The 10,799-nt window shown below is 43.5% G+C and overlaps 1 protein-coding gene across 1 annotated transcript in view; it reads right to left on the bottom strand.

Annotated features, from left to right (window-relative positions):
* Window positions 1–1,757: 1,757 nt before the first annotated feature.
* The window catches only part of smg5 (SMG5 nonsense mediated mRNA decay factor), a 17,018-nt gene continuing 7,976 nt past the window's right edge, over window positions 1,758–10,799 (bottom strand). Inside the window, exons 7-22 of the mRNA XM_037676083.1 lie at window positions 10,072–10,150; window positions 9,864–9,989; window positions 9,186–9,254; window positions 8,825–9,048; window positions 7,787–7,924; window positions 6,701–7,612; window positions 6,408–6,577; window positions 6,244–6,319; window positions 5,589–5,764; window positions 4,849–5,007; window positions 4,688–4,747; window positions 4,351–4,510; window positions 3,957–4,047; window positions 3,162–3,236; window positions 2,937–3,075; window positions 1,758–2,089 (exon numbers count right to left, since the gene is read on the bottom strand). Coding sequence (XP_037532011.1) covers window positions 2,006–2,089; window positions 2,937–3,075; window positions 3,162–3,236; window positions 3,957–4,047; window positions 4,351–4,510; window positions 4,688–4,747; window positions 4,849–5,007; window positions 5,589–5,764; window positions 6,244–6,319; window positions 6,408–6,577; window positions 6,701–7,612; window positions 7,787–7,924; window positions 8,825–9,048; window positions 9,186–9,254; window positions 9,864–9,989; window positions 10,072–10,150 — 2,738 coding nt within the window. The 3' untranslated portion in view covers window positions 1,758–2,005. The remainder of the gene's footprint in view (window positions 2,090–2,936; window positions 3,076–3,161; window positions 3,237–3,956; window positions 4,048–4,350; window positions 4,511–4,687; window positions 4,748–4,848; window positions 5,008–5,588; window positions 5,765–6,243; window positions 6,320–6,407; window positions 6,578–6,700; window positions 7,613–7,786; window positions 7,925–8,824; window positions 9,049–9,185; window positions 9,255–9,863; window positions 9,990–10,071; window positions 10,151–10,799) is intronic.

Here is a 10,799-nt window from a genome sequence, read left to right as displayed (position 1 = left end):
ACGAGTCAAGACTCTGAGCTTTTGGATTTACTGGTCTCTTAAATCATCCACCTTGTTGCTGAAACACAGTCTGTTGGTTTTAATGGTTAAAACGCTCCTTGCAGTTACCGTACTTGCAGCCGTACACGTCGCACCGCCGCATCAATCCAAATATGTCGCTTCACGGTATAAGTCACATCTATTATGAGTTACCGCTGATAACCCGGAAACGTGGGCCAGCGTTGTGCCAAAAATCGATTGGCTGCCAAATGGCGGCTGCGGGAGCGTGCACCAGAGGACTTTAACAAGAATTTAACAAGATTAACACTTAAAAATTATTTGTTTGCTTGACATTACTTTTACTTAATAAATGCACTTTAACGGTCAAATCAGCTGCATTTCACCGGGGTGGTGCAACGAAATGCAGACGATTTGACGTTTGCTCCAGGAGTTCAGGAGCGAGATGAAGGTGGCTCTGTATGGCAAGCCAAGTGTCTCATTAATATACACTTTTACCTATTAATGACACACTTGACTTGCCACGTTACTCGACCGCCCTCTAGTGGCTGAAAATGGTAGTGTTCAATATTTTCCATGTCGGAATTAATTAAATTGTCAGATCTCAGCCAAAAATTGGTTATAAACATGGAAAAAATATAGATATTAGTCACTTGCATGCTAATTTATACGAAAAAGTGCGACTTATACAGCTAAAAATACAGGAATTAATCCTCGTTTGTCTTGGAGTCATAACATGCCAAGAGTAAAATGAGTAAAATGGACAAAAAGGTTAGCATCAGTTCCTTTTAATTGTTCAATGCATGGCCACACACATATACTGGTTTCTGCACTGTGCATGATGGGACAGTCACTATGAAGATGGACACGGGACACGTTGTAGGAGTTTATAGAGATCTAATCACATTCCCCAGGAAAAAGGTCAGCTGATCTCCTTCACGTAGGCTCACCTTCTTCCACAAACCCAAAGCTCAACAGCTTCTTCCTTCCTGCGCACTCCAACCCGATGAACAGATTCAGGGTTCTTCTCATCAGTTTGGGTTTGTTCGGTGGATCGACGCACAACAACAATCCTTCCCTTTACCGTAAACATTCCTGCGATTATCGTTCAGATTCAGCGTACACAAAGCAAAACGAACAACCGGGTACAAAAATAAAATCCAAATTAAAAATCTTTGAGCACGGCGACGACGCCTCGAACATCTTTTTTTTTCCTCTCTCTCCAACAGAAATATCACAATACATTAAGTCACAGGTCACAAAAGTTCACCGCAATTAAAGAAAAACAAATCCTAATTAAATAAAACTGAAGCCACGTAGGAAAGAACCCGATCCCGGAGAAACGCACACGTCTTCCTCAAACCTTCTGTAAGCGCCGAGGCACCTGGTTTGGTTCTGATTGATGGCAGCCTCATGTGCCAGCCAGTCGGAGTGTGTGTTCCCGGCCTCAGACGTCTCACCTTACACCCTCGCCTTTTTAAAGCGCAGTCCTACGACCCTCGACCCCGTTTCCAAAAAGAAGACTGAAGAAAGGAATGAAAATCCAAACCACTGCTCTAAATATCTATATGGATTCATCTGTTGGTGTGTGCAGTTCCTCTCCACACATAAGTTTGCTAACATTTACAGTGTATTCCTGGTTAGAAGTGAACCAGGGGCACTTAATTTGTGTAGCGTCACCCCACCGCTGCCTCCCCCGACCACCGGGGGTCACTCGTTACCTTTAGAAACTGAGAGGTGGGAGAGCTGCTGCTTCTTGTGGCGTCGTTTTTTTTTTTTTTTCCCGCGCTTCTTTTTGAATTTTATTTGATAAATATTTAATACTCCGCTGTATTTTCTTGTTCTGCCCTCTGAGCTTTACCTCCACCGTCCCGCCTTCTTTTGAGTCGTTTTGTTGCCTTTGGAGACGCAGATACACACAGAGCAAAAGAGTGGGAGAGATAAGAGGGAGCGAGTGTTGTGATCGATCAGCTGCTCGCAGCGTCGACAGCTGCCCCCCGTTGAACTCTCAGCCCATCTCCTTCCACTGGCGGTAAAAGTCCACGATGTTTTTCAGCTCCATGCCCGCCGAGCCCACGGCCTGGATCGCCAACTGGAAGAGAGAAACTACCGTAAACAGCTGCAACTGTTTAGCCAAGAAACACCACCGGGTGGGGTGGGGGGAGTAAATCCAACAGCAACATGTGCACAAATTAGGCAGACAAGTTTAAGGCTTTCACATTTTTTAACCCGATATTTCTAATCTTATCTTTAGGCTAGCATATAATAATCCTACATTACTTGTAAGAGTCACTGAAAGTGAAACAATCTCTGAAATCACTTTATATTAGTTTCTCAATCTACTACAGTAAAAAAAAAAAAAAAAAGTCCTGCTTGATCCTCAGTATTTACTCTCGACTGATGTCACTCCTTGGATTCTTGTTTCTGTAGCAGAAGTTTCACTCATATTTCTACCTAAACATCTTGAAAGTCATAATTTGTCTGATTCCGCCATATTTGTTTTCTGCTACGGCTACGGTCAGCCATGTGGGATTAAGATTTAGCAGAGCTTTGTTTACATCGAGTGCATACCCACATTTTAGAATTGTATATTATATTTGAAAAAATACTGAAGTAAACGCCTTCAAACTGCAGCATTTGATAATTTGATGGTTTTGCAACTAGTATATTTATGCAAAAGAAAAAAAAATAAGGCCAGCCAGTTCACCTACTACTGCAATTGTTGCAAAAGATGATATCTAGAAAACGTCGAGGCAAAAAACAAAAACAAAAATAGAGCAGAAAAATATGGAAAATAATTAAAAAGGAAGTTGTTCCAACGAAGATTTTAACAGAAGAGAGAAAAATCTTAACCAAACTAAGAAGTTTGACTAAAAGTTCATCGAGCGGTTATTCTTTGTGGAGGGATTTCTACGACGACGACGTGAGAAGAAACTGACCTTCATCGCTGCTGACTGGGAGCACAGCTCTTCTACCTCGTGGCCCGTTAGGATGGTCACCATGCCGGCTGTGTCTTCGTCTCCGTTGCTCTGGGACACCGTCAGCTGTCGGCAGCTGTCCACCATCTTATACAAATGCCTTGGTGCGCAAAGGACGAGACGCAAACGAGAGCGTTTACTTCCGATAACTAAACTTTAGACCAACTGGAGTAAAGTGAAGTTTACCAAGCTTCGATATCCTGACGTTTCAGTTTATCTCTTTCGAAACTGCGGCCCGACTCCTTCTGGCATCGGATGTACCTGCAGACAGAAAGTCAGAACGCTTCATCAGTGACTCTTACACGTTAGTCAAAATGTTTTAAATCTGTATTCTGTAGAGAATACGGTGATGAAGCACAGGCTGTCCATGTTCATTTAGGATCATTGATACAATAAGGGAATAAAAACAGTTTAACTTTATCAGAGCCCCAAATTGTAATTATTCAAATTGGTAAAATTTGATAAGACTGCACAAAACATCGTAAAAGTTATGGTTATCACAACATCTGGAAGCGCCTCATCAATAAGGAAAAGTACTGAAGTAAATCGCAAACCAGATGCCAAACAAATAATTGGCAGTCCCCACGATCTCGTGCACCAACGGCTGATTTAGAAATATTAAAGCTAAAGAAAGTTGAGATGATCGTAGGAGAGGAGAGAAGTAAAGGAAATGTCGGTTCATCGAAATATTCAATGTCGCAATTACACATTTTCCTGTTGTCAATTAAATCAATCCAAAAATGAAAAACCATAAAAACAATCGTATATAAAACAGCTTTAAATTAACTCTTAAATTATATTTAAACTCCGTACATTAAAAATCTTTCTCCAGTTTCCCTGTAAATAACCTCATTTTGAAGCTGGGTGTCTGTTCGTCAAACAAAGACGGCGTGTTTACTTTTACAACGGTTTTATTAAAGATCAAATAAAATGCATCATTTAACCCAAAGCTCTTCATAAAAAGGCTCGTAAAACACTCACCGGTTGCCTTTACGAAATTCTGACTCCAGAAAACGGATGCCGTCTCTCGCACCAGCATTTTCCTTCTTTAACCTGTCGAGCCCGTCGATCACTGTCAATGAAACGAACGGAAAGTTGACTTTTGGAATTTACGGTTTTTCTCATGAATTGGAGGCTGAACTTCGGCACGGTGTTATTAAATGGTTCAGACCAGCACCAAGTCACCTTTAGGTACCGTCTACTCGGCTTGGTTCATACAAATCAGAGCTGGAACACCAGCGGCGACGTGTTTAATAAGCGCTTATTGAACAATCGGTGATGTGTCCGACTCCGTTCACTTGTCAAACTTCCCATTAGCCGTCGTTACCCGTTTGTCGACGAGCGACTTGTGTTTGTGTGAAGGCGGCGCACCGACCTGTTCGTGGGATGATTATGATGAAGCAGCCGCTGCCAGCCAGCTGCCGGATGAGATTCAGATGCTGGCAGAGGGCAGCGGTGTCTGGTACCAGGTAGGGAGACATGGACGACTGAGCTTTGGGCTGCTGAAGGCTGCCCTCTAGCTGCGACACCTCCAACTGCAGGAGGAAAACACAAACCTTACACCTGGTGTGTGATAAATATTAATCTGACAAACTCGGAATTAATCAAATATAACGTTTTGACACTAACAAAATCAACAACACACAGAGGAATGTACAAACGCTCTAATTTCAAACAGAAACACGATGATTCAGTCACAGAGGTGAAAATACCTGCAGTCGAAGTTGGGCCATGTCCCTCATTAATCGATTTCGACGAGCCTCCTCTTCAGCCTGATCACACAAAGCAGAGTTGACACTCGCGGGCCAGAAATGGACATTTTCTCATTTTTGACGTCAACAAAGACACAGCTGTAGCCAGTGGTTCTGCTCACCATCCTGAACTGGGCCTTGGCCTGCTGCACCAGATTGTCCTGCTCAGACTGGCTGATGCTGGTGAAGATTCCTGCTTCTGGGTTGAAGTGCAAAATGTTGCCTTGGAGATTCGTTAAAAAGTGTCCGAAACTGCGAATGCAGCACACTCGCACCACGCACTAAGACAAAAGAAGAAAAAACAAAAACAAGTGGTTTGTCTTTTTAAAAACTAAATGTTTAGTTTCAGTCTTTTATTTGTGTGTCTTTGTATATCAAAAGTGGACATTTTGTGTCTTTGTGTGTTCTCGAAGCCGTCCTCCTCATCGTGTTCTTGTTAGATGGGCAGTCGGAGAGCGCTTAACACGTTCTAACACTGCAGATGGTGACGATGAGGAGTGTGGGTTCTGTTTGTGCCTTTGCAAAGTGCAGACGCTTCTCTTGGCAAATCTTTACATTTGGTCTTTAAATAAAAGTCAAAGACCCACCATTTAAAAAGATATTTACATGTTTTAAAAGAAAAGCTTTGCATAGCAGATGTAGGGATTAAAAGTCTGCCCTGCCTAGTTTTCTGGAAACGTTTTTAATATTGTGCTTCTTTTGTGAAGTCGGTAATAGTTTGAATATTTTTAAATACATTTCCTGCATCATAAAAGAACCTGGAGAAAAAAAAAGCTAACCAGCTAAATAAAGTGCTAATCTGCACAATAAATCAGAGTTTGGATTGTAAAAAGTCCCTCGTGTGTGCATGTGAAGGTCGTACCTCCTGCAGGGAGCTGAGGGAGGCGTTGCGGCGAGTGAAGTCAAGACGGCGGTGAGCTGCGTTGAGAGCAGGCAGGTGTCGCAGAGCCACGTCCTCAGGCAGCAGCAGAGTCTGGACTGAAGCTGGATGCTCACACTCATTTAACATTTCTGTCACCTCTGCATTCGATCCCAGCTCTGCAACACACACGGCAATAAATAAACTCACCAGAGGCACAGCACGGTTGTTGGAGTGTAAAACTCCCCCAGAGAGAAAACCGGTCCGTGTGAGAGCCGAGCGTTGAGGTGTGTGCACAGCTCATGCAGGAAACAGATGAGGACTAAAGTCTTACAACTAGGGACGGGAAGGGATTTTTAAATATTCAAAGTAGAGTTAAAATGGACAAATTTAAACACATTTGAATTTTAAAAGGTGTCATCTTTACCCCCCTTTGTTTTAATTACACCAGCACCTGGTGCAATAAATTAAAAAAAGAGAGAGAGAGCCTCCTGGCATCTTTCTGCCATCACAGTTGACAGTTTTCCAAATAACACAAGTGTACAGGGTCAGCTTGATGAATACAACTTTATGACATGAATAGTTGGGAGAAATCCATTTATCTTGGAGCTGCATCGAGGTTGATGCCGTTTGAACCAAATCTGACATTTTTACTCACCAGCCTCGAGCAGCTTGCTGCCATCTGGAAGCAGGTTCAGCAGAACAGACAGACGGTTCCACAAGCTCTGAGAGCTCTGAAGGGGAAAAACACCACGGTTAGTTCAAACAATGTTTAACGAAGTCGCTGAGCGATGTAAAGGTAAGGGCGTTGCGTCCCCTCACCTGTGCACACATGAGGATAATGTCGGTGTTAGTCCTCAGCCAATCGATAAAGACTTTCACCACCTGCATCAACCCCTGGTTCGTCAGGATCTCCAGCTTCTCTAGGAGGGTTTTTTCACTGTGTGCAGACCGAGCGCTGTGTTGACTTCCTTCAGAGTCAGAGTCCAAGTCTAGCAGAAAAATACAAATACCGTACAAAAGTATGAGTTTAAGGAATGAGCACTTTGAATTCTTTGTAATTAAAAAGAGACAACAACCAGAAAACACGGGTTACACGTTGAAAGTGTGCATACCGTTGTCATTGGTTCCATTGGCAGTACCAGGGCTCAGATCACACTGGAAATCCCCAGGAGGAGGTGGAGTCTCTTGGGACGGGGGAGCAGAGGTGTCCGTGGGGGTGGGAGTACCGGATGACGTTGAGGCTTGGGGTCTCAGAAGCATGTTGCTGAACGTCGGCGCCAGGCGGAAGCAGCGTTTTGCCTGGAAGAGCTGAGAGGACATAGCCTGGAGGTTGCTGCTGATGCTGGAGTCGCTCGGCATGAGGGGCCCGTTGGTGGCCGGAGGGGTCTCGCCATCCCTCTCTCCTCCTCCATCCTTGGGCTGTTCTTCATCTTCCTCTTCCTCCTGGTTGTCCCGGGCCTGAGCCTCCACGTTTTCAGAGTTTTCCGTGTCCTCGATGTCTTCGAGGTCTGAGCGAGACTCCTGGCTGTTCATGTCAGAGTCAGTCTCCACGTCAAACGCTGTTCCTCCGTCCTCCTCTTCCTCCGAGCCACTTCCCCAGCAGCCCTCCTCCCCTAAAGGCTCTCTCTTAGTTTCCTTCTTGATTGCTGAAGGATTGAGCGGTTCTTCCACTGCGGTCCCGCCTGTTGAATCAGCACGCTCCATCCCATCCACATCATCATACTCATCTTCTTCGCTCTCAAATCCTTCGCTCAAATCGCTTTCGTCTTCCCCTCGGCCACTTTTGTGAGCACAGCGGCGGCGGCGGAGACGAGAAAGGCGAGTGTACTTCTTCTTCTGCCTCGGTTTCTCCTCGTCAATCTTCTGAGGATCTTCCTCACTACTTTGCTTCTTGTGGCCAACGCGCTCACAGCCATCTTCATCCTTGTCCTCCTCCTCCTCCTGCTCCAGAGAGCCGTTCTGCAGAGGCCTCTCTTCAGAACGATCCACCGGTTGAGCCGACAAATCCCGGATCTCCACATCATCTAAATAAGAGCAGAAACATTTTCTACACACACATTTCTGTCACATATTATAAAATAAAACGCTCTGAAAATAAATTTATTTCATAAAATACACACATAAGAAGTGACTTTCAGCTGTTTGAGTGGTTGTTCTGCAATATTTTAAAGGGGTATTGTTTATTATTATTATGTCACCTGCAGCCTCAGTGTGAAGTGGAGGCACTTGGCCCTCTCCGTCCTCCAGCTCAGCCTGCAGCCGAATGTTCACGTGGTTCACAAGGTGGGAGAACAGAGCCAGAGTGAAAGCTATGGATGCGCTGTACTGCTTTGATCCTGAAAAAAAAAAAGACATTTGTTATTAAAACAGAATTTTTGTTACACATTATACCGTACTTGCCTATGTCGCATCTATTATGCATCACCGCTGACAACCCAGAAACGTGGGCTGGTGTTGTACCAAAAATCGAATGGCTGCCATATGACGGCCATGGGAGGCGTGCACGGGAGGACTTTAACAAGATTAACACTTATAAAATAATTATTTGTTTGCTTGACATTAAAGCAAAGTTGCGTCTCAGTTGAACTTACTTAATAAATGCACTTTGACGGTCAAATCAGCTGCATTTTACGTGGACGGCACGGCGAAATGCAGCTGACTTGACGTTTGCTCCAGGCGTTCCAGAGCGAAACGAAGGTGGCTTGGTATGGCAAGCAAAGTGTCTCATTAATAGCACTTTTAACTATTAATGCGGGGCCGAGATGGTGTAGAGGCAGGGCAGCCGGCTTGGGACCCGAGAGTCCCAGGTTCGATCCTCAGTCACTGCACATCACGTGGCGTCTCTGGGCAGCACGTCTAATCCCCAAAATGTCCCCCGGGCGCTTTCAATAGCTGCCCACTGCACCACCTGGTGGTGGATGGGTTAAATGCAGAGACTAATTTCGCCATTGTATGGAAACATACAGTGCTGACATTGTGATGACATTATTATTATTATTATACTTGGCTTGCCACATTAGTTGAGATCCCTCTAGTAGCTGAAAATGGTAGTGTTCAATATTTTCCATGTCAGAATGAATGAAATCGTCATATCTCAGCCAAAAATTGGGTTATAAATATGGGGGGGCATTAATACGTCGCTTTGCTGTATAAGTCAAAGGCATGCTAATTAATGCAAAAAACTGTGACTCATACAGTGAAAATTACGGTAATAGACCAAACGAAAAAACACCAACCTCCCCTTTTAAGGCTGTGCACCACCATCAGACACGTGACGACCATCTTGAAGATGAGGTTGTCGGGCAGAAAAGGGCAGGGGCTGTCCGTGTGCTGCTCCTCGTCTTCCTCGCTCGGGCAGTGGTGAGCAGCACCGTGTGTTGGAGGTGGAAGGTAAAAGAGTACAAGGTTGAAGTCCTCCAGCACCGACTGGCAGAGCGACGTCAGCTCAGTCTCCATCAGACTTTATAAGCAGAGAAAACACAAACGACTAAAATGAAGGATGTGCAGTAAAAAAAAAATGGAAGGACAACGGACTCTTTACCATTAGAGGAACAACGGGGATGAAAATCTGACCAGAGCGGCAGCTGAAGCGTTTACCTGTTCTTGGGCTGCAGCAGGCTCTGGAGGTGCATGAAGCTCACCAGGAGGCGCTTAATGTCTTTGGATCTGCACAAACAAACACAAAAAGATAAGAGCAGTTACAGTAAACAACTTTGTAGAAAACCTGACCAACATAAAGCGTTTTTGTGCCTCCACATGGAAACAAACAGAATATTCCTAAAAGAACACTTTGAAAAGGAGAAAAATCGATTTTATTGGACTGCACTAAATTGGACTTTTTGTACCTAAAAAGAAAGGCCCAAATTGTACAAACTGTTTAAACAGTAACATTTTATTCTCTTTCCAGGTGGAAAAAGAAAAAGTTAATTTAATTTGGTCCAATTGGGCACAAAGCATTTCCTCCCTAAATGTTTTTTCTCTTTTTTTCAATCTAATTTTATCTGCAGGAAGGTTTATTTTACTTTCATTAGTGCCTCCCTGACAGAAATTATAGCATTTTTTTTATTATTATTTAATCCCAAAATAAATTACAGTTGCTCTGACTTGTGAGAAAACTAAATGGCTTTTTTTTTTTTTTAAATCACAGATTCTCAACAGACCAGGAACAAGAGAAAGCAAATGTTCCCAGTTAAACTTTATTTGCTCCGACTAGATGTGTAAAACGTTTGTTCGATCAGCAGCTGACCGGCCTGAGATCATGCGGCGACTCCTCACCTTTGCCGGGACGGAGAGAGCTTCTTCATTTCCTGCTTCTTCACTTGCTGGTACATCTTGGCAGCTTTGTCAAACAGGCGCTTCAAGTTGCCATAGGCCCCATCAAACGGAGTATCTGACTGGATGCTGAGCAAAGAGTTTTGCATTTATTCAATAAGAACGGGTAAACTTATAAAATGGTTATCGGCTGCACGTTGACGTCTCTCACCAGCGTAAGTAGTAGTAGGTCGCTTCAACGTTGTAGAATTTGCTCCCAGCCAGAGTTCCCAACTGGTTAAATGGCATTCCTGATAAAAGGTGGTTGGACAGAACATTAATAAGTTAAGATTTTTATTTTTAAAATGGGAATCATCAGTCACATCTATAAAATATTATATCAGTAAGCATTATATTATGAAACTCATGGATAATCTCATTATGGCCGCTTTTGTTCTTAAAATTTATTGGTTAGAAACAGAAAAACAACAACATAATTGACTATTTTAAGTTATTAGTCTTCTCTGCCTTAATGTTGGATGATGAAGCAGAGATGCGTCATTAAATTCTCGGGTAACGCCGTGATCACCTCCACCTCCACCATTACAGCTATACTGGTCGTTCGTCGTTCACCCTGGGTTACATTTCCATGTGGGCGGAGCGATCCGACCGTTCTCGTCATGACAGCTGCGTGATACGGGTCGAACTGAGGTTTGGCAGTTGGATCAGAGTCTGCAGATCGTGTGAAATGTTTCTGACTGTGATGCTGAGTGGCCAAAGTGATGGGCTCGTATGAGAGGAAGATTTATTACTGGGGTGCAACGGTACACAAAAAAAAACAAAAAACAGTTGGGCACATTTTCAGTGCGAGAACAACAACAAAAATAATAATAATTTTTATTTATTTATTTATTTATTAAATATATATATAATTAATGCAAAAAACTGTGACTCATACAG

This window comes from Nematolebias whitei, chromosome 5 (genome assembly GCF_014905685.2).
Source record: "Nematolebias whitei isolate Nwh7 chromosome 5, NemWhi1, whole genome shotgun sequence".
NCBI classification, from domain to species: Eukaryota; Metazoa; Chordata; class Actinopteri; order Cyprinodontiformes; family Rivulidae; genus Nematolebias; species Nematolebias whitei.
Note: the sequence above shows the minus strand (reverse complement) of the source record. Positions and strands in the feature narration are given on the sequence as shown.